This window comes from Micrasema longulum, unplaced genomic scaffold, assembly GCF_059751315.1.
Source record: "Micrasema longulum isolate JH-2025_06_02 unplaced genomic scaffold, ASM5975131v1 h1tg001739l, whole genome shotgun sequence".
NCBI classification, from domain to species: Eukaryota; Metazoa; Arthropoda; class Insecta; order Trichoptera; family Brachycentridae; genus Micrasema; species Micrasema longulum.
Window position 1 is genome coordinate 353,219 of NW_028278917.1, and position 24,846 is coordinate 378,064.

Below are 24,846 nucleotides of genomic sequence, written 5' to 3' on the forward strand. Positions count from 1 at the left end.
TTAAGTCATGAAATTAAGTCTTATTTCAGTTCTCCTGAACATTTTTGAAAATAACAGATGGTCCCTTCTGCCATCTGACTATCGGTATATATATCCATATATATATATATATCTATATCTATATCTATATCTATATTCATATCTATATATATATACCCGTACATGCACACATACATATCCATACATACATATATACACATATATACATATACACATACACATACATTCATATGAACATATATATACACACATATAAATATCCATGTCAATATTACATATTTATATTTCTGTTTTATATATTTCTATTATCTATTCAATTTGAATCTAATTAACCTTGCTATCATCATAAACATAATAAGGAATATAAACTAAAATAATCATGAAAAACATAACAAATTCATAGAGACTTGTAGACCAAATTTCATAAAGAGGACACAAATTTTTACCTATTCGGCTTGATCCACTCATCGATCCGTGCGCAACCCACCTCCACTATCCATTTCTTAATAGCAATTTTATATTGTGAGTACTAATTTATTGTCCTTATGGACAATGGAAGTAGATTGTTCATTGTTTTGAATTGACTTGGGTAAGCGTCCACGTTTCGACGCAGTAAAAAATAATTGAGAAGACGTAACATCATACTGTGCGCATTCGGAGGTCTAAAACAAAATCTCTACTGAAAAGGAGGTCACGTTTTTTTGACCAGTTGGTTTAGTTACAATATTTTGAGTTTGTCCAAATTTTTGTAGACAAGGACTGGATTTAACCCCCTGGGGAGCTGTTAACATTAACATATTACAACAGAGATAAATAATATTTTGGAGAAGGTAATATAGAAGTCAAGGCATCTACAGGGCTTATGATTTATCATTGGCTGGTTTAACTCTTGTGTGGCTGTGATGTCACACTAGTCGACATAGGACACAAGACTTGATATATCTCTCTTATTTTTTAAAATGATGAATTCGTATTTTTTGTAATCTTCAAATGGACATTTTCACACCGGATTTGGAAAAAGAAATTTGTATAACCATGCTGGATGTTAATACAAAAAAATATTTATCCTCGCTACGCGAAAAAAGAGTGTCCGCTAATTCAGCAACACATATGTATAAGAAAGAGCACGAAGATAGAACTCATCACAAGGAAGACAGAAACGCTGTTTTATGGCAGATGTTAGTGTGAAAGAGACAAAAACAAAACTAAGTAAAGTGTAAAATAGATTCAGATTTCAGCCGGTTGATAACAGTGATGAGAAACGCACGCGCGTAATCTGAGCGGCGTATTTATGATTATTAATTTATTTTACTATAACAGGGCTAAATTATATGTTTATTTGCACAAATAATGGAAAAGGGATTATCAAACAGTATGTCTCCATGTTTTTTTTTTCAATTTTTGAACTTATAATTATTCCGTCTTTTAATAGTGGTAACACGATGTTACATCACCGCGCGCAAAGGTATTATTTATCACAGTCTTTTAAAAGTTAAGTGGCCATTTTACATACTGTGTAACATTCTCCATTCTACCCATATTTAAAAAAAAAATGTTTTTTGTTTTTTTACAATATGCATTAGAGGTAAAACAGAGTATTAAAAAAATAAAGGATATTTACATAGCAGTGAAATACATATTAACAGTAAAAATAGTAATCAAAAAAATCCCAGAAAGGCATGGCCTGCTCGTGGGTACACCGGAAATGTTTATGAATTTTTGCTCCTTTAATAAATAGACAGGTACACATTTTTGAGTAATATAAGAAAGAGAAAAGAAAATAACAATAAAAATATTCCTTGTTATTAAAGGGCAACATAATATATCATAGAAAAAAGAGTTAATATCTTTAGTTTGAATCCAGGATAGTGCAGAAAATTTTGAAAGTTTGGGATCAATGAAATATTATCAGTAAAAAAGAACATCCATATTTCTTCAATTCTTTACTCTGTTAATATTTGTGAAGTTAAAGAGCTGACATTTTTTTTGAGTGAGATTCATCTAATTTAATTATTTCACCTACATACCAGACAATGCCTGAAAATGTAATTTTTTCATTTTCTATACTTCTTCATGGACCAAGTGGATTTATCATTCACACGAAAAAATTGTATTCTTTATGATTAATTTTGAGGGCCACTTTCAACGAGTTGTAAATAACTCACTATTAGAACATGGGAATCAAGTTAAGGTAGAGTGAGATTCGAACCACAGACATTTGATCCGTGAGTTTGAGACACTAGCACGAGACCACAACCCGATTCTTTGTTCTACAATATATATTTTTTTAATACTTTATCAACGCATTTAAGCACCCAAAGCATTAGACTAATCATATTACTTTCATGTAACAGATGATCAGATCGAAATATCAACATTTTTAATCCAGTTTTCGCAATCAATGATTTGTAGATTCTTAGGAGATTGAAAATAGGCCAAGGCGTTAAATAATGGTTTCTAAACAGTACATTTTGGTATCGTATCATAAAGCTACAATCATAATAAAAGAGTAAATAATTTTAATATTAAGATATGTTCTTACAGTTAGATATCTCAAGGATTACAATCAATTGTTTAAACCTTAATAAACTAACCTTAATTCACCGTTTTTGACCTAACACAACTACTTTGGACTATTCTCATATAAGTTTCTAACACGGTGGCAAAAGCGATTAATAAATTCATTGACAGATACGAAAAAAACTTATCTCATGTTTTATGTCAGGGATCGATAATCTATGGCTCGCGGGATTAATAGAATGAAAATAAATATAATGTGTAACAGAATATATTAAACATGTACATATTCATTTATTATGTAAAAAAACAGGTTTTACACAAATAATAACATCTAAAAACTGTAAATAAATACTGTTAAAGTTTTTCACAAATACAATAATATGTTACACAATAATATATAACATCGCTTCTGTTTTCATTATTATCCATACACGTATATGTGTACATCATCACTGTCATACGTATTATTATATAACTTTTCTATATTCCATTTTTCGACATGTATACATTTTTATCATTTACATTTTTCTATTATTATTTTGTATATTGTTTTGATTATTTTGCAAACTGTTTCAATATGTAAATAAATATTTTTGATTTATAAATCGAAGAGTCCCGACTTAACACGGAATTTTCCAACAAATCAGGACATAAAAAAAACATATGATTCTGTCTTTGTAAAACTGTGTATTTTGTGCATTAAATAAATAAAGATAAAATAAAAACGTTTTATAAAAAAAGTAAAAAAGAGAACAGTAAGATGGTTGGGGATGAGAAAATAAAGAGGAGTGGAGGAGAAAGATTTCGAAAATTACCGATTTTATATTTCATCAATATTTTAAGTCTGTCCAAATTTTTGTAGACAACAACTAAATTCAACCCCTTTGAGAGTTATTAAAATTAATATAAAACACCACAATTATCATTTTCCATGTCTCGACTTGTTTGAAAATTCCACGTTGTAACTCTTCTATAATATAATTAAGCTATAAAATAGCACTTTAGGTGTAAATTGTAGAATCAGTTACAACAAAAAATTAAAGAAATGAAAATCTGTGAAATCAAAACATGATAAATTTGGACTTTACATAAATGTGGTGTAATGTGAATGTTATAATCTACTAAAAAGTACATAATTGAATTAAATGAACTAGCAAGCAATAGACTTATCCTCTTCTAAATCATTCAAGTTATAATTTTCCTTTTCTATTTGAATTAAGTTTAAAATCTTATTTGTGTTCAAAACCTTTAAAAAAAGTTTACTACCCCTGTTTTATAATATCAAAATCTTACACTTATCATGTTATTTATTATATTACTCGCATGTTTCTTTCAATGCTGACCTCGTTAGGACAATGGTGGACAATTCATGACCCTGGCTCAGTATTGAGTGCTGAGTCATTTGGTCAATTTCAGAACTCAAGTTTAAATTTATTATAACACATAAGGATTTTATTTCCTTTCGTTCTTTAATATGATATTTTTGGGTGTCAACTTATATTTACCAAGAGTTTGAGAATGTGCGAAAAATGCATCGACTTTCTTTCATATTTTATCTTTAAACAGTTTAACAAAGATTTTATATTCCAGATTTTTTTTTTGTCAATAACTGTTTAGTAGATAAAAGCATTATATTTTATTTCATTAATTGCTAGCCTAATCCTATTTCTATTTCTATTGTTACGTACATTTCCATGTAATATAAATTCATTTTAAAAATATATCGGAATAAAAATTAAAAAAAAACTATTATATATGATCATTGGTTGTGTCCGTTTTTTGCTAAATTAAAAAAAAAAACCACCAAAAAGAAAAAAAGATGTAAAGGTTGTACGTTATTAGAATTTTTTTGTTCTACAAAATGTCGTGTTTGCTTTTACGTTACATATACTATTTTATTTGATAACAATCTTTCAAAATGCAGTGCCGAGTAGATGAAAATGAACATTTTCGATTCGTCTTCTGTTGCGCGCTCAATTGAGGGAGTAACGCTGCCAAAGCTGCTAGCGCAGTGTAACGTGAAGATGCTATGAATTATTATGACCCCCACAAATATATTTATAATAACATAACATTCCTTGTTTCAGCTGCGTACTTCTATGTTGGGAGCGGAAAGTCTCCAAGTAACGCTGGCGCACAGAGATTAAGGGACGAACGAGGGTCTGCAGGAGTTCTTAAGAAGTACAGAGGGAAGGACATAACCCTCACACTGCCCGAAGGAAAGTCTCTCAACTCCGTCAAGTGGTTCTCTGTTTGGTGCGATGAGTTTTCTGTAAGTATTTAAAACATCATAAGAATACATCATTGTAAAACATCTATTATTGTCCAATTACGGTACAAGGTGGGGCGGACTAGTTTTAAAGAGTCACTTCTTGGGCTAAGGTTGAGTTAGGAAAATGCGAGAAGCCTAATTGTATTTATAATATTATCCCGTTTTTTGTCATATCATAATTTAGATTGGAGGGCGCGATTTTGCGTGCCATATCTGTCCCTTCTGCTAACACAGTCAAATTTTGAATGTGACGTAGTTATAGAAAAGGTGGATATTTAGCACCCAAAACAGTGAAAATTCCCGGAAATGTCCAGTTAATTAGAGCGGCATATCCACCGAAACATTTAGCTCGAAAGCACGCGGTTGCTTTGGGAATATTACAGCCACAGGGTAACTATTTGAAAATGAAGAAATGGAGAGAAAAATGAGAAACGGGGTACCTAAAATGCCTTATTTTTCTGGAAATGCCTCTTACGTAAAAAACGGTTAAAAACAGTAAGAGAATAACAAACGTTTTCATTGAAATTTGATTGAAGAAATTAATACAGTACGCGATAGATGTTTTTTGTTGATATTTCTTGATGAAACTCCAAAGTTAATTATTATGATAAAATTATAAATAAACTTATCAATGAAACTTCTTGGTTTAGTTTTACTTTTTATTATTTTGACCAACGAGCGCTTTTGCCCAAGTAGGCATTTTCAAGACTGGTAAAATGTTTACAACATTTACGGTTTTTATACTTTTCTGAATATATCCAAAATATGTTAAGAATTGTATAAATACTGTAAATGTTGTACACAATTCACCAGTCTTGATGATGCCTACTTAGGCGAAAGCGCTCGTTTGTCAAAATAATAAAAAGTAAAACTAAACTTAGAAGTTTCATTGATAAGTTTATTTATAATTTTATCATAATCTTTAAAAAATAATGTGATTCATTTATTGCAGAAAACTGATGTGTTGTCCAGATGTTAATGTGATTATTTTTATTTTCTATATTCTTAAATAATATGCATGCTTCCACTTTCCATCATGTTGTATCCCAACTTACCAACTCACCACAGAGTTCTTGGTCTAATAGAGTTAGGGATATGTTTTTTTTAGTTTTTGTTTGTCTCTCTACATGAATAAATAAATAAATAATTATTTTTTTTGTCTCATCAATACTGAAATTTGTACTGCTCAAATAGCTCTACATCGTCAACATTTATCCAGCTTTGAAGTAAATTTTATAGATGTAGCCATATGGGATCTTAATAAGCTTTTTACATTTAAAAAAAGAGGCTCCAACGGAAAAAGGAAAAACCTTTATTTGACATACAAGCTTTGAATTTCTGGTTTGAACTTATGTACAAATTACAGTAAATTTACTGTTTTACAGAGAGCTGAGTTTTTTAATAACCGTAGTTACATTAAGTTTTCATCCTTACGCGATTTGATGACATTTAAGGTGAGTTAAATGAATAAATAATTTCTACAACCGATGCATCTTATTTTTTAATGGACTGAATTTTAGTTTAAAATTCAAAAATGCCCGTCTCAGATCAATGCCAGTCGCACGTCTCTCTAAACCCCAAAATGCCTGTCAAATACGACAAATGCCAATCATATGGTAATCGTAGTCACAACATTATTCGAGGATAATTTTTAGTGAAGATTTATTGCTTCACCCCTCTAAACGAATTCCCGTTCAAGAATTTAGTGTTATTGACTAGGCAAACCGCAAAAATCTTTGTCAGAAAATGCTTCAGCAAAGCTAATGAAGACCGATTTTTTCTGTAGCGACGAGGCCTATTTTCATCTCTCTGGAGCTTTCAATTTTCGATATTGGTCTGAAAATAACACAGCAACTCCACAAAAGACCACGCTATTTATATTGTTGCCATACCCATATAATTGTGCAGAAAATCTTGAGAAAAATTTCAAGATTCTTCAATTATGCATTTCTGCCGATGGCCGCCATCTTCTTGATTTAGTTTTCAAAACATGACGCGAAAAATGGGATTACCTACGAATCTGAATAAAATAAAGCGCTTTTTAAAAAATTCTATCTCATTTAAACTCAAAACTCTTGAGTTGGTTCCGCTTCATCCTATTTGGATTACGTCGTCTTAAAAGCAACTTTATTAAAAGTGGCAGTTTTGTACCCAACGGAAAAATAAAAAAGTCAGTGGTTGTAGGTAATAATGGATGATGGTCGCTTTTAAACAAACTATTGAAAAACAGGTCTCAAAAGAGATAAAGAAGTGTATTAAACTTTCCAAATCGTGTTTTATATCAATTTCAATTCATCTAGTATCGTTTGGTACATTTGCCAAGGCCAAATTACTTCATGGTCAAGAAGGTTATGTCAATACTTTTTATACAGGGCGATCCGAATGTCTATATTAATATTAACGGAAAATTTATTTATTTTATTTATTTATTTATTCATTCGAAATTACAAAATTAAATATTTATGAACTTAACTCAGTAGAAATATAGGATTTCCTGTTGTTTCATTTAATTCTAAAGTTAATCTTAATTATTAAAAGAATTCAGTAAAATTAACCAGATTGCCTTGTAATATTATGTTGAGAGGGAGGAGTATATAATAATGAAAGAGTGCTTGATTAAAATTTCCATGTAGGTTTTATAGTTTTATTTATTTATTTATTTATTTATTGATTTACACGCCCAATGGGCTTTTACATATTTTAGAAATTACATTTAAGTGCAGCAGTGAAACATAAGTATGTAAATTTGGTAAAAATAAAAGATAACATAAGAAAAGCTAAAAGATACAATAATAAGTAAAAATCAGGAAATGTACCAACATAGGTATATGGTACATAGAAAAATATTTAAAAAATTTACATATGAAAACATACACGCATACATATACATACATATAAGTTTATACATTATTAAAGAGATACATGAGAAAAAGAAATAGTAAAAAAAGAAAAATATTAAGAAATTTTACATAAATTAATTTATAACCTTTTGAATACTTAACCTATATTTATATAAAGACAGACAAAATATATCAACTTCACCATACTCGTTACCTAGCCGGTGTAGTCTAGGTATTGGTGAATTGTAATAATAATTGTGACTGCCAGGAGATTCAAAGAATAACGTTAGCTGCCGAGTATTTCGAAGAGGTACTTTCAAGCTGATAACACTAGTTAATTCCGGGACGTCCAATACGCCATTCGCTATTTTATATAAATTTAATAAGTCATTTATAATTCTTCTTTTACATAGAGTTGACATATTTAGTGTACATAATAAATTATCATAATCAATATTTTCAGCGGGTATATTAAGTTTGTAATTGATGAATCTAAGGAATTTACGTTGTACTCTTTCTAACTTTAAAATATGAACATTGTAATAAGGTGACCAAATTGTTGAATTGAATTCTAAATTACTTCTAACCAAGGCAGTAAATAGCACTTTGAGGGTAGTGATGGAATTAAAATCCTTTACGGTTCGCTGCAAATATCCAAGACATTTCATTGCCTTATTAGTGATGGTATCAATGTGAGGAATAAATGTCAATTTTTCGTCAAAAACTATCCCCAAATCCTTTATTTGTGTAACTCTTCCCAGATTGATATTATTAATGTTGTAATCGAATATTATGGGTTTTTTACTTCTTGTAAATGATATTACACAACACTTGTCGACATTTAAATAAAGTTCATTTTTCTGGCACCAGTTGTACAGCCTTACCAAATTAGACTGAAGAACTCCACAATCGGTATCAGAGGTAACAGTTTTTGAAATTTTAAGATCGTCGGCAAAGAGAAGAATGTCTACTTTCTCAAATATCGACACAATGTCATTAACAAACAAAGAAAACAGTACTGGTCCCAGGTGGGAGCCTTGGGGTACCCCACTAGATGCCTCAAACTGATACGAGTTATAACCGAATACTTTTACTAAGATTTTCCTTGATGACAGGTAGCTTTTAAACCATTCCAAGATATTACCAGTAATTCCCAATGAACTAAGTTTGTGTATTAAAATTGTATGAGAAACCTTGTCGAACGCTTTACTAAAGTCAGTATAAATTGTATCAGTCTGATGACGTCTCTCCATTGATGTGATCAACCGATTCTGATGCAACATAAGGTTTGTAAGAGTTGATCTACCAGTTATGAAACCATGTTGTAACGGAGTGATAACTTTACTAATTTCATTGGTGAACTTAGTTAGCAAAACAGATTCCAGTAACTTTGGAATGGCTGACTGAATACAAATGGGTCGGTAATTGGAGACGTCAGTTTTATCTCCTTTTTTATAAATGGGGGTTAAGTATGAGATCTTCCATTTCTTGGGAAAGTTTCCAGTTTTCAAGGACAAGTTAAAAATTTTTGTAAGTGGACCAGTTAAAGAGGGACAACATTGTATAAGAAGAAGTGTAGGGATATTGTCTGGCCCAGCGCTTTTTTTTGGATCTAAGGCACAAATCCCCTTTTTTACATCAGAATCAGTAAATACACAGTCGTTAAAATCAATTAAATCTGTATTATCAATACTGTGTAACCTAGAATTAGAAGTAGAACTATAAACACTGCTAAAGTAATCAGCAAATAAATTGGCAACTTCCTGTGGTGTGTCTGCCATTTTGCGTTTGTAATACACTGTGGACGGAATTCCAGATTCCCTACTGTTAAGAATCTTGGAAAATTTAAAAATATGTTGCGGCTTAGATGCAGCATCGACTTCAAATTTACTTACACAGTCTTGATAACAGGTTTTAGAAAGCTGCTTAGACAAAATTCTCAATTTCGAAAATTCTTCATAATCTTTAATGTCTCGAGACCTTTTAAAATTACTATGAGCAATCTTTTTATGTAGTATAACTTCAATAAGTTTTTTACTAAACCATTTAGGAAAATGACTTGCTATGAATTTAGTTTTAGGCACAGATGACTCAATGGCAGTATCAAGGATATGATAAAATTGTGCAATTATATCGTCTACATTTAAATTTTGATTTAAAAAGTTCCAATCACTGCTAAGGATAAATGAGTTAATGGCAGGAAAATCTGCTTTAAAAAAATTTAATCTAACATCAGAGGTTTTGTACTTTGCTAAGATAAGGGTTCCAAAATTAATGCATAAAGGTGGATGGTATCTATCAATTGGTAAAATATTTTCATTTGCAAGTTGCACTGAAATGTTATCTGAATTAGAAAAAACAAGATCCAAGAGACGAGTAAGACAATTATAAACATAATTTGCTTGACGGAGATTTAAAAACATTGACATTTCAATTATCTCACTTGACCCATGGTCTATGCCATCACTAGATTTAGGGTTGATACCATCTGGATCCCACAGTATATTGGGTAAGTTGTAGTCACCCGTCAAAACTATAGTGGCCTCGGGATACCGCCTTCGTAGACATTCCACTTCCAAATAATGATCTTTGTAGGTTTGCGTATCAGACGAAGGGGGAATATACACACAGCCTATTATTATTTTTTCTCGTTTTGATGAAATCATTACAAAAATTTGTTCAAAATTTTGTTTTTTACATTTGAGCATTCGTGATGAGAACTTAGTCGATACTGCAATCAAAACTCCTCCTCCACGAGATCTGTTAGAAGCAAGTTTATCCCGATCATTTCTATATATCAGGTGGTTGCTAAAACCAAGTTCGGTATTGTCGATGTTGTTGTTCAACCATGTTTCTGTAAATGAGTAGATGTCGAAATTCGTAGTTGGTAATGCAGTTTTAAGTGTCTGTAGTTTTGTTCTCACCCCCCTTACATTTTGATAGTAGAGTTTGATGGATTGTCGTTTTTTGTAAACATCTTTACTATTTTAGGATTGTTATTTATGTATTTTATTGTGATATCAGTCTCGCCGCTTGCTTTTCTACTATCAAGTTCATTACGAAGTTCGATAAGCTGTTTCCTTTGTAATGAAGACTGATCCTGGTACATGCGAATATTATTTTTTAAAAGGTGCTTCCTACTCAGTAGTAGTCGTGACCATTTGACCTCCAAAAATTCAACTTTAATTGCTCGAGGCCTCTCTCCAGTATTTCTTCCAAGTCGGTATATTTTTATTTCTTGACTTTGAACAGAGGAATCAAGCTCAGACAGTATTTTCTTGACAGCAGAATCATCTTCCTTAATAGCTGTGGCTCGGGTCGTAGATTGACTCTCAGGTAAGTTACATAAAACAATATTTTTCTCCCTGTAACTTCTATCTTGGACTTCGGATACTAGATCACAGATATTAAAGACGTCGATATTAGTTGAAGAGGAATACTTCTTAATCGTAGCAACCTCAGTCTCTAATGCGCTCATCTTTACTGCCATTTGTCCTATTGTGCACAAAATTTCGTTGGTTTTTGGGACTACTTTCCCGAGTTGTTCTTTTGTAAATTTATTATTAGGATCCATTAGCAGTGTAGTCAATGCATTTATAGCACGCTTAGCATATTCAACGAAGGATTGAGCTTCCATATTTACTTTTAGTTTTTTTTTTTTTTTTTAAAGTATAAAATACTTTTTCGTTTTTTTTTAATTGAAAAATGGCACTGCTGTGTTCGCCTGAGTTTGTAGCGGACTTAGCTAGCAAGTACCTACTCAATGCGGCGCTGTCAAATAGACCTCAGCCGGGACAATATGATTTATTCTAATGTAGGTAGACTCAACACAGATTTTTTTCGCATAAAATTTCAAATCCTTCGAGATTACAAGTAAACTAATTGTAAAATATCTCACCAGGCAAAGATCGATTCCTTATAAATACGTATGTTCAAAAACAATCATAAATATGCACCTTTAAGCTTTACTAGCTGAATTTAAAGCGAGAGCAAAAATATTAGTACTTGCACTCTACACGGTTTACGGAATTATTAGTTTTAAACAATTAAAGGATAACAATCCCTATAATTAAACAAAATATTTTTTTCCTATGTCTTAGATTAATTCTTAAGATTACAGACTTATTACTTAACTTAATACTACCCAAAAACGATCTAAAGGCAGCAGCTTTCAGCTACAAGGTGTGGGTGGGTAGCTAAGGCGGCAGCTGCGGCGAGGACGCGCGGTTAGCGCGTAGGCAGCGTCGTGTCTGTGGACGACGCGTGGAGCTGCGTGTTGCAGGCATAGTTGTTTGCGGCGGCAGCGTCCAGCTGCGGCGGGGACGCATGGTTAGCGCGTAGGCGGACGTCTTGTCGACGACGCGTGAGGCTGCGTGTTGCAAGCGGAGTTGTTGTTTGCGGCGGCAGTGTCCAGCTGCGGCAAGGGCGCACGGTTAGCGCGTAGGCGGACGTCTTGTTGACGACGCGTGAGCTGCGTCATCGCAAAATGCGCTGATGAAGCGGCGTTCTTGAGAGATGACAAGGGGCGTAAAGATGGTTCCTACGCTGGCAGTAAGCGGGCGCCTTGGACGTGGCTCCAAGCGGCCACGTGGTGAATGCTAGCAGACTAGGCCAGGGAACTTCGAAGGTCCGGAGTTCGGAGATCAAATCGACGTACTGGGACAAGTCCGACTTGTCCCGCGACGAGGGAAACTATTATTATATTATTATGGATAACTTATAAAGCGCAATTTTCATAATATAATACCTCAAAGGCGATTTACATAGTGATTCTTTAGATAAATAAACTTAATTGAAGCTTTTAAATTTGTAAATTAATGAAAACAATTTATTTTGTTGTCACATGCTACGGATTTATTCAAATGATTTAGAGAACAAGTGGGTTTTAAGTTTTTTCCGAAACATCACTTCACTTTCACAGCCTCGCACCTCTGCTGGGAGAGCATTCCATGCAATAGGGCCTGCGACCGCAAATGCGCGTTCAATAAATTTAGTGCGCTGTTTGCTTAGAGGTATACTGTTTTTTCTTCTCGCCGTAGACGTAGCTGATCTAAGCGTGAGACGTCTGTCAGCTAGTTCATCTGGAATGCAAAGTTCCCTTAGATATTCCGGAGCAGAGTTGTGCAGTGACTTATACATAAGCCAACAGAGTTTGCATTCGACCCCCTGTGGAAAACGTAGCCAGTGCAATTCCCGAAGTAGCGGAGTCATATGGCTGAACTTAGAAATTCCGAAAATAAGTTTCGCTGCAGGATACAATACAGACTGTAGGCGAGTCATTTTTTTAATTGTTAGACCTGCATAGATACTATAACAATAATCGATGACACTACAAACGCATTTATTAATTGACGGGCGGCATCAACCGGCAAATTTTTGCGTATGCATTTGTCTCAGCTGGTAGAAGCATAAAGTATCCCAACTCAACACAGGGCTATTGGCTTTTTAGAGTTAGGGATACGTTATTTATATTATTTAAATAGATATCTTTAAATGAATAAATAAAAATATATAAATAAATATATGCTATGCTACCACTACTAAACCTAGATTAAATGCAATGCCCACTGATGATAATAGAGAAATATCACATACTTAAAATACCGAGAATAATATGTGAAATGGATTTAGAGAGATTAATCGTATTTTCAAAATCAAAAAGAACATGATGAAAAAATAAAATTCTTTATTTTTTAAATAAAATTGTTGAAAAATACGCCCACACGTAAACGCAACATGTTTAATCTTGACACTTGTGACGTCAATATTCAGTTCCGCTTACAATGTTTGGCATTTTTGCTTACTATTTGTATGGGCTGTTATTGTCGCATAGTTTTTACGCAGGATTTTGACTTGTAAATTATGTATTTGTTGTACATCTGGGTACTATATAATATTAATAACCCTTTCTTCTAGATATAATGTAAAAAAATACTTGCAAAATCACAAATATTTTTATTAATATATTATTTATTTTGAATTATGAAAATAGGGCACACGTAAATATAATCTTAAATGTGCTTTTATATAATAACAATGTAATCAAAAGTAAGTTTTTTTTAAAATTAAGTACGTACTGGAATGACAAAAAGACAAACTTTAATGCGAATTGTGACGTATAAGGGGCGTGGCCAACGCAATGAAGCGTTTCCGCGGGAATTCAAAATTACAAATTTAAAAACATTTCCTATCCTACTAATAAGTACAAAAAAAGTATTTCAAATTAAAGAAATGTCTGAATTAATTATCTTCCCGTTTAATACTAGCATTTACGTTAGGAATACCCTGTGTTTTAGTACGTTTTAGATTAAAATTATTTATTGTGTTCACTTTTTTGTAACAAGTTTTTATGGTGTTTATTCCACTGGTGCTGTAAACATGGGTTTTTAAGCTTTTGCGAATGCAATGGATCTTCGATACATTAAAATGAATATTTATGCGTTTTTTATTTTTTTAAAGAAGATGCATACGAGTACATGAACAGAAAATATAAAAGAAAAAATAATGAAACCCTCGTCAGCATGTTTCTTTTTTTTCCTTTATAAAGAAAAAATTCAAAGAAATTATATAAATTTCGAAAGCAATATAATAATAACAATAATTATTTTTACATTACATTTTTTTTTTTTACATTTTTTTTTTGCACCACAACAGGCCAGGAGGCCTAATTACAGTGGTGAATTACATCACAGAGCACCCAGGCTTGACAAAAATCACATTTTTATTTTTTTCTATTCTCCCCGGAAATCGAACCCGGAACCTTCCGTGCGTGAGTCAAGCGTCTTGACCACTACACCACGGAGGTGTGTGACTCACGGAGGTATATCATAATAATATTTTTTCGGCCTCGTGGTGTAATGGTCAGCGCGTTTGCCTGCTATGCAAGAGGTATCGGGTTCGATTCCCGGCATGGTTGAATTAAAATATTTTTTAAGAAACGCTTTTTTAACACTGGAATATTTCATAGTCCCTGGGCTGGTATCTGAATTGTGAGACTGATCATTTACCTGCATGTAACAAAAATGATCGAGATACTCTGCGATTGGTGTACCAATGCAGTGCCCTATGCACCATTAGATGCGGAAAGGGAATGATGATGATGATAATTAAATTTAAATAAATAAAAAAAAATAAAATAAACATAAAATATTTATAATACTCGTACTTGCAATAGTGTCCCTCTCCAAGCGTAAAAGCTTGTCTCTTTTTCAGAGACAAAAATCATTAAAATAAAAAATTACTAAACTATATTTTTATGTGATAAAAACTGTAATAATATAACATAGTTGTACGTAATACATTAAATATTTTATTAAAAAATATTTATTTCTTTCAGGTCAACTTCGGAGATGTGAAAATCCCTAAAAATCTGGACTTCCCCAAGCCTCAGAAGATTTCTGGTTTATCTGGCGTGCATGGGGTCTCTTCCGACCCCATAGTTATGGTGGACGCCCAGACACTTCTCGTCCCTAACTTCAGTTATGATGGAGAGGCTCCAGGTAAGGCATTTTTTTACTCATTTTTTAGCTTCCATAGGTTTAACTCGAGAAAAATAAAAATAAGCTAGTTGTATTTATTTATTTATTAACGGACATTGTCCATTTATACAATTTATAGGGTTTTAATATTACAATAAAAGAAAAGTTAAAAACATTTAAAAAAAGAAAATAAGCATTGACAAACATAAGAAACATCAAGACAAGATCTGGACTATTTATTTAGTGCTTGTTAAAATCGTTGTAAACTTAAACCAAAAAGCCCAGATTTTGTCTTGAGTTAACAATACGACAAGGACGGGTCATTGGAAATTAAGACCATAGTTTGTTTGATGCTGATCGATGAACAGTACTTCATTGTTTCTCAACCTACAAATCGGAATATGGAATTTTTCTTATCCCAGTAATGATGAAACATCGATTATACCATTTAGTATGCCTAACATATAAATGGAATCAATATTAGTTCTACGTTTTTGTAGGCTAGTAATGTTTAACATTGACTCTATATCAGTATAAGAATAATTACCTCTCTCTAGTCCAAGCATCCACGCTACTTTTCGAAGCAAGCAATATTATACTGATTCGATGTGATTTATGCGATTCACATAGAATGAATACCAGACCGCAGAGGCATATTCTAGAAAAGGGCGAACAGTTGAGCAATAAAGAGTTTTGATTGTACGGACATTAGTAAAATCAGAGGATATTTTGACAATAAAGCCAAGTAATTTCAGTGATTTATTTGCTGTATTATCTAAATGCTCGTTGTATGTCAATTTATCGTTCAAAACAACTCCTAAATCTCTGATGGACTTAACTACATCAATTTTGGAGTTTTCTATTGGGTATTCGAAGGAAATCGGTTGTTTTGTTCTATGAAATGACATTATTTTGAATATTTTAATATTTAGTTCTAATTTATTGACTTTACACTATTGGTTAAAATAGTTAATGTCTGATTGAAGAAGAAAACAGTCTTGTAAAGTTTGAATTATTTTGAGAATTTTGCTGTCGTCTGCAAAGAGCCAAAAGCGAGAGTTAGAGAATGATTTACTAACATCATTAATAAACAAATTGAAAAGCGGGGGTACTAAATGGGCACCGTGAGGTACACCCGATGTAACATCAACACTGGTTGACAAATAGTTATCTATCCGAACAATTCGTTTCCTACCAGTAAGATACAAATTAATAAATGAGAGTAAAGGATCTTTTATTCACAAGGCATGTAATTTATATTTGAGAATTTTATGATCTACTCTGTCAAATGCCCTGTGCCCACTAATTATTATTGATAGAAAAAATGAATTTTTTTTTGTCTCAAACTGCATACGATTCAACAACATGGTACCTCTTGAAATTCTGGCTTTGCCAACAAAAAAAACACACATAAATGAGTCGAAGAATATTTGCAGGACAAGACAGCTTGGCATTAGATTCGTGTTTATTGATTTAAGTATGTTGATTTGAATTTTGTTATTGAATTTAATTTATTCGATTGATTTTTTCTGCTACATTTCTTGGTAGAACTGCATTTTAATTATAACAATGAAAATACGTTTATAGTTTTATTCCTCTTTTATTTATAATTTAAACTCGTTTATTTCCATAAAATCGTGAATTATAACCCCTGCTTGCACTTGCGTATAGTATGGAAATTTGTTTAGTCTCCCACTAGTCTGACGATGTCGGTCACGACAAAACCTAGTCACTGGTAAAAAATTATAAATAAAAGTAAAATAAAACTAAATACGTATTTTTATTATTATTATTTAATTTATCAGTTTGTTGAGTTTAATTTACTGATTGTTGAATTGCAATTTGTAGTTATGATTTATTGACGTTTATTAGTGATTCATTGAATTCTTTGTAAACAATCTACTAAATTATAGTTTAGCTAAATAGTTTTTTACAGTTGTGCGCCAGACATTTTTATTATAAACAACAAAAACAATTATGAAAATTAAATACATTTATCGTAGAATCAATTACGTACACAACACATTAAAATCGGGCAAGGTTGCCTAGTACCGGAAACATAAAGTTTTTTCGGAAATAAAAAAACATTTGTTTATTTAAAAATATTCCCAATTAAATATCTAATAGGCACAAACATATACATTTAGTAATTGTAATACATATAGCTCCATTTTAAGGTTTTTATAAAGTTAATTTTAAAAAAGGTTTCCTTGTTTCGGAAAACTGCTTCAAAAACGAAAATAAAACTAATGTTTTTTTATTTGTTAATTTAACACTTTATATACATAAACAATATATATAGATATAAGAGCGGGCATATTGCCTTAAAGCAATTTCTTCCTACCTACCCAAACCATTCAGTTTGAGAAAATTACAAATACATGGACATATTGAAGCTTACAATTTTATACAAAAATTTTAAAAAAAGATTAATAAAATAAAAATTTATAAAAAAATAACACTGTACCATGAAGAGAGGAGAGAGGATGAGAAGGAATGAAAAAGGATAAAGGAACAACTGAAATATTTAGATTATCATCATCATTCCCTTTCCGCACCTAATGGTGCATAGGGCACTGCATTAGTACACCAATCGCAGAGTATCTCGATCATTTTTGTTACATGAAGGTAAGACAATCAGTCTCACGCTTCAGGTGCCAGTCCAGGGACTATGAAATATTCAAGTGTAAAAACACTCTTTCAAATAATATTACATATCAACCATGTCGGGAATCGAACCCAAGACCTCTTGCATGGTAGACAAATACACTAACCATTACACCACGAGGCCGACAGTATTTATAATATATTTAGATAGTGACATTTCAATCTTGACTTAAATGTAAATAGAGAAGGGGTGACTCTAACATTAGTGGGTAGATTATTCCACAATTGAGCGGCTAATACTGAAAAAGGAGGCAAGAAAATTAGAGCGATGACAGGGTATTATGAGTGTTCTCTTGTTACTAGAACGAAGAGATAGTCCGTGTTGTGAAAGAGGTTGGAAGAGCTCTCTCAGATAAACAGGCGAAGTGGGATTATTTAAAATATTGTGAAGAAGTGATAAAATGTGACTGTTTCTTCGATGCCTGATACTGAGCCAGTGTAGTTGCGTGCAATTTTCAGTTATGAGGTCAAATTTGCGAAGATCAAAGATATAACGTATACAAATATTCTGCAATCGTTCTAACTTATCAAGTTAATACGATTTGGTCAATTCACCAGGTCAGGTCGCAATAATGTTCAAAATGAAAATCATCCTGTTTTATATCACGTGTTCATATTTTTTGGCGTTTAATCATCAGTGTGGCCATATTGAAAGCAAGAATTAAAAGTTAAACAAATTAACTACTTCCTAGGGGAACGAGAAGCTTTATAATTGCAGCCCTGGTCTGCGAGCGAGAAGGCACTGCCTACCAATTACCAAACATTTCACATTATACACTCTCGAATATATTTATAAAAACAAAAGTAGAATTTAATTCAATAATATTTATTTTGGATGCCTTCCTAAATTTTAATAAGAAATTCAACCAATCGATTGCATACACAATAAATAAATAATTGGCTTATTCTATTTTCATACGATAACACCTCATTAGACCTTAACTCAAAGGGTATTTTTATTTTTATTTTAATAATTCATATACATCTCCATAAAGGTAAACCAATTGATCACGGCGCGGCGTTCAATGCATAAGCACGACTTTTCCTTATAAAATTAATCGCTTGAACTTTTGAACATAAATAAATCACCATTACGTAAATGTTAAAGTTACATTAATTATCCAAAGATAATTAGGTCGGTCTATTCGTTAACCTCATAATTATTTTAGAGTATAAATATATTATAGGTGTGTTTCGTTCTGTGATTAATTATTATTATATGTGGTGACCTTTCGCGAACATCTCAAGACATCTCAGACAGATACTTAAATGCAAAAATAAATATTAACAATCTATGCAACATACGTACAAATGGAAATATTATAAGCTTTACATACATATGACGCTGTTTGAATTTTTCGTGATAGCTCTAAAAGGACTTGCAGTTGTTCAAAATTGGATTAGAACTCTCTAACATTGAATGTTAAGAAAACGAGTTTTTTTTTTTTTATTTATTGGGGATATCAACAGTAACACATGTTACAAAAATATAACAAATAAAATATACAGAGAATAAAACCAATGACAGATATCCACAGAAATACATTAAATACACGTACAATACATACAAGTGTGTTTGTATGAGTGTAAGTGAGTGAGAGGGTGGGTGAGTGGGTGTTATATTGGAAAGCGTGGACACGTGTGTAAATATTGCACAAGTGTCAAGTGTCGAAAATATAAATATATATATAAAATATTAAGAATTAGAGATAAAATAATAAAAAAAAAAAATAAAAAGATAAAATAAGACTTTATTATTGAAACTAAGTATAAGACAAAAAAGTATGTTTTAAGACGCGAATTTTAAATGTTATTTTTTAACAATTAATAAGGGGAAAGTTCAAATTATATTCACGAGCAAACCGTATAAGCGGAGAGTTCAGAGCATAGTTCGTACGAGCTGCTGGCACATTTAATGATAACTCTGACAAAAGAGCCGGACTATCAAGGCGTCTACTAAGTATGTCATGAAGCACCCCCATGTCTAATAGTAGACGGCGATCTTCTAAAGTAAGCAAGTGGTGCTTTTTGCAGGAAGATATATAATTGAGATCGGTATTCCTGCATCTCCAGTCAAGATGTCTAAAAAATGTCCATTGAATTTTCTTGAACTTTTCTTTATGTGTAAAGTTATCTGACATTTTTTATCACATCAAGAAGCAAACCAGACGAGTTACCAACACTTCAAATACATAACTTGTATCGTCCTTTTGTGAGGAGTGTGAAAAATGACATTTTTTTCAATAAAAGAATGTCAACACTCAATGTATCAATAGTTTTCAAACATTTATAAAAAAAAGAAATTTAATGATACAAAAAAATTAAATTGTGCCTTTATTGGTTGACAGTCATGCTCTGAGCATTATTGTGAGACAATGCAAAAAAAGTGAGCCGAATAAATATATGCAGATCAAATCCATCACAAAATATCCGCTATTCACGAATGTCGCTCAACCAATAAAGATAAGAAACTCTCCAAAATGTGGGAAATCATTATGTCCGACCTTCCCACAAGATGTGTGAAGAATCAAGATAAAAATTAGGATTCAAAATTAAAAAAATCTCGGATCCTTAATAATTACTGTGTATTGCTAATTAAAATATGTAGACCAGGTAATTGCAAAATAACAAAGGCTTTTCTCGAAATTACAATTTTATTTTTACAAGCAAAAATTATACAGTTTTGTGTGTTTACCTAGTTAAATATAAAATTTTAAAGACCAAATTGCAAATGATTTAGAAAATTAAATATAAATATTGACACCAATCATCCACGTTAAATTCTTTAAAATCTTCTTTGTAGACATTAAAATTTTTTTTTGGTTTTAAATAGCCGGAGTATTAAGTAAAGGGTTCCAGTTTTTAAAAGTAAATCCAGCCAACATCTGAGCGTAAGCCATAGCTGTCCGCGTCATTCCTCTGAATAAAACTTTGACCGATCTTATTGTCGTCGATTCGGCATCGGGTTAAATATTTTAGATTATATATATTTAAATTGACGTAAATTGTCGAGATTTAGACAGATGTAATGATAATACCATATACTCGTATTTTTAATATATAAAAAAATAAAAAGGGGTATTTAAGAAGCCTATAATTATGGACCAAAATACATCATTAGATTCCGTGTTCTGGCAAATTGAAACGACAATAGGATTACAAATTCAATTACATAGTACTTACATGCCGTAAAGCCATGCTTCTTCTAAATAAAAGTACTACATCTTAGATTTTGTTACGTTACACGTTTTTTCCGCTTGTCGGGGGCGCTCTTTTGCTTTTTTAAAAATGCACAGTCTGAGGTGGTATTGCCATGCTTGAATTTTAACGTAGCAAAAATTTAATTTAGACCCGTGGTTAATGACGCGCTGCTTAAATGGAGCAGGATGAAATATAGTCGTTACAAACTGTTAAAACAAATCAAGATGCTGTCCTACAATGGCACACTCTAAAACTATTAAATATCTTGGGCTTGAAATAGATGACAACATGGAACACTTATATCAATAACATGGCCGACAAACTCATAAAGCTAATTTATTTATTAAGGACCATAAATATCAGAAAGAGTATAGGTCCGAGGTTGGATCTTTTTGATCAATGAGTAAATACGAGGTGTAAAAAATATATTTTTTTTTAGATAACTGACTTTGCAACTAGTGCAGGGCTGCCATAATCTTACTAGTAATTAGCAACCCCAATTAATGTATTTTCTTATTTTTGCAGACGCCAAGTTTTGGGTTGGTCGCGGAGACAAACCTTCTCCTCAGGGAATCAGAATTCCAGATGAAAACGGCAAAGTTAAACCTCTCATCAAGTACGACCGAAAGACAATCGTCCTTACTTTGCCAGGAGTAAGTTTGTAACAATACCTACATTATAAACACAACTTTCCTCCCTCCGATTTATTTCCTCTTTCTTTCTGAAGACTAGTATCAAAAAAAATACACAAAGCCACTGCGAGAAATATCGGAAGGCTTTCCAATAATTATTACTGCTTAAATATTTTTTTATAAGCCGGCATTTTCCTTTTATTTTATAAAATTCATTTCCGTTACAGGATATACCGAAAAGGCAGGATAAAATTTGTGTATCTATTTGGCAAAAATGCTTTTTAATGTTTGTTTTGCGAAAGGTACATTTATTTATCTAGAGAGATTTTTACCAATGCCGATGTTTAAACATAGGTAGAATGGTGAATTTTACACAGTGTGTAAAGTGGCCTTAAGTCTTAAGCCAGCCAATGACAGGTTAATGCACGGACTAATATATTTCCTTCTCAAAATGTTTTCCCTCTCTGTTGCAAAAAAAATAGATCTAAAAAACTCCCTAGGGATAAAATCCAGTCTGTCAACAAACATTTGGACACACTCAAAACATTGTTGACATGAAAGCAGCTAGTCCACAATTTTGAAAACATGAGATATTGGTGTTATCGGGCGCAGTAAGGTCAATTATATGTCCTGCTAAAAACAGCCAGACCACTTCCACATAATTAACTGTAATAATCATCTTCAGAAAAAAGTGTCGCTCTCAAAAACGGCATTTCTCAATTTGAAAATAACACCCACAGCACTAGAAAAATCTTACGATACTTAAAAAATCATTTAAACAGGTCAAATACATAATATTCTTGTTTGTAAAATAAAATAAAAACAATCTATTTATTGTTTATTTTTTATTTATTTATTTAACTTTTTGTACATAATGTTATTTGTACATTGGCGGGCTTATTGCCAAATGGCAATTTCTTCCAACCAACCAATAAAATAAAAGTTTTATTTTTATAATTCAAGTTACAGAAAATATTCAATAGAAAAAAAAAAGATTAAAAAGTTAAAAATAAATAAAAATATAAATAAACGTATTTGTTTATAAATTACCTTAAATCAAAACCATTACTCAATGGGAAAAAGGAAAAAAGCGGAAAGAGGAAAAAGGAAAGGAGGTGAGATTAAGGAAGAGAAAGGAGATGTTTCTTCAGACGTGATTTAAACAGAGATAATGTAGTAACATCTTTGATGGTGGATAAGAGATGATTCCACAGTCGAGCCGCATGGACACTATATGAGTTAGAGAAGAAAGAGGAATTGTGTATGGGTATTAAGAGAGTGCCTCTAGAATGAGAACGAAGAGGTAAACCATGAACTGATAAGCGTTGAAATTTTTCATACAGGTATATAAGAGCGTTAGGAATATGAAGTACAAGTGAGAGGGAGTGATAGTCTCTCCGCTGTCTAATTTTGAGCCATTCCAGTTGCCTACGATAATCAGAAATGTGGTCATATTTCCTAAGACCAAAAATGTACCTTATGCATGTATTCTGAAGTCGTTCTAGTTTATCGAGTTGCTCACAGCTTAAATCAGTCATGGAAACATCAGCGTAATCTAGAATGGGTAGTGGGTAGTTTATCATTTGTCAAAGTCAAAAACATTTCAACTGTTGTGTAAATTTGATTATTGACTCTTTTCACAAACGTGCTATTATCTCAGTTTCACTTTTCAATGGCTGGCTGCTTTCTGCCTTTTATTCATTTGATGTTCCTGTATTGGCGTTTGAAGCGTAATGCTGATCACCTTGCTTTCACTTAACGGATGATCGATATACGCTGCATTTAATGTACCAATCCTGTGCTTTTTGCGCTATTGGGTGCGGACATGGGTAAAATAATGAAACAATTTAAACTTTCTTAATTAAGGCTTTAAATTTTCAAGCCCTGTAAATGCCTGAATTATCCTTTTTCTAAAAATGTTTATCATCCCTGTTGTAAAACCTATCAATATATCTACAAACATCTGCACATATTAAAAATATTGATACATAAACATTTTTCCGGCAGGACCTGACAGTATTCGATATTGGGCATTTCGGAGTTTGGTGCGAGGCGTTTACGGTAGATTTTGGACACATTAAAATACCAGAACTAGCGAATGTTCCTCCATCACTAAAAATGCTCGGAGTTAGCCCCCAGGTAAGAATAAATAATTATTAAATATTTTTGTCTTTCTGTATAAATATATTCTATTCACTGTGTATATTTGGTCCAAAATGGCCAAAAATTGACATATTGATTGTTAAAGAGCTTATCAATCTAGGAAAAACATGTTTTAAAACCACGTATTTAAATTCGAAATCAAAATATACTGGACAATTCATCTTGACATTTTTTCATACATTTATTTGAAGGCAGTTTATTATAAATTATTAGAGACATAAGTTCTAACTCCTTGGGACTAAAAGTCCTGTGTTGAGTTTGATCGAGCAATTAGTTGACACAGACACATGAGTATATCATTACAAATATTGTATGGGATCAGAAACACTACAATCATAATAATAATTTTAAAAACAATTGTTAATGGCACATATAAATAAAAAAATATCAAAAAAAAAATTTTTCCTTAGTAGATTGAGAAATAAATTAAATAAAGATACTGCAGAACTAATTTACAAAACAATCATTCTTCCACATATAGATTACTGCTCAACAATATTATTTTTAGCAAACGAAGGAAATTTAAATAAACTAGAAATTTTACAAAATAAAGCGATGAGAATAGTTCTTAAGAAAAATAAATATAGCAATGTAAAAAAAATGAGAGATGAACTAAAATGGTTATCTGTAAGAAGGAGACTTAAATTTAATATGTTGATATTTATACATAAATTTTTTCACGATAAATTACCAAAATATTTTAAGGATAAAGTTGTCTTAAAAAAAAATTGTCATGAATATGCTACTAGACAAAAGGATAAAATAAGACTACCATTATTGAAAAGAGCTGAGTCGCAAAATTGTTTGATGTATAAGGGTTTAAAAATTTATGATGAGATGCCTGAATGTATGAAGAATGAAAAGTGTCTGAAAGAATTTAAAAATAAATGTATAAGTTACTGTAAGGAAATGTAAATATATATAGATGATGTAAATGTACATAATAGTTAATATTAGTTTTGATATAAGCTAACTTAAGAAATAAATAGAAAAAAAAAATATATATATATACATGGTAAACAAACAGTAAACTCAAACATTCGGAAAAAAATATGTTAGTTGATCCAGAGAAC

General features: G+C 31.8%; 1 protein-coding gene across 1 annotated transcript in view; it reads left to right on the forward strand.

Moving 5' to 3' along the window:
* Positions 1-24,846, forward strand: part of LOC148274150 (uncharacterized) — a 111,299-nt gene that overhangs the window by 67,631 nt on the left and 18,822 nt on the right. The window contains exons 3-6 of the mRNA XM_088237556.1: positions 4,608-4,792; positions 14,969-15,131; positions 21,504-21,631; positions 23,618-23,749. Of these exons, the coding sequence (XP_088093682.1) occupies positions 4,608-4,792; positions 14,969-15,131; positions 21,504-21,631; positions 23,618-23,749 (608 nt within the window). The remainder of the gene's footprint in view (positions 1-4,607; positions 4,793-14,968; positions 15,132-21,503; positions 21,632-23,617; positions 23,750-24,846) is intronic.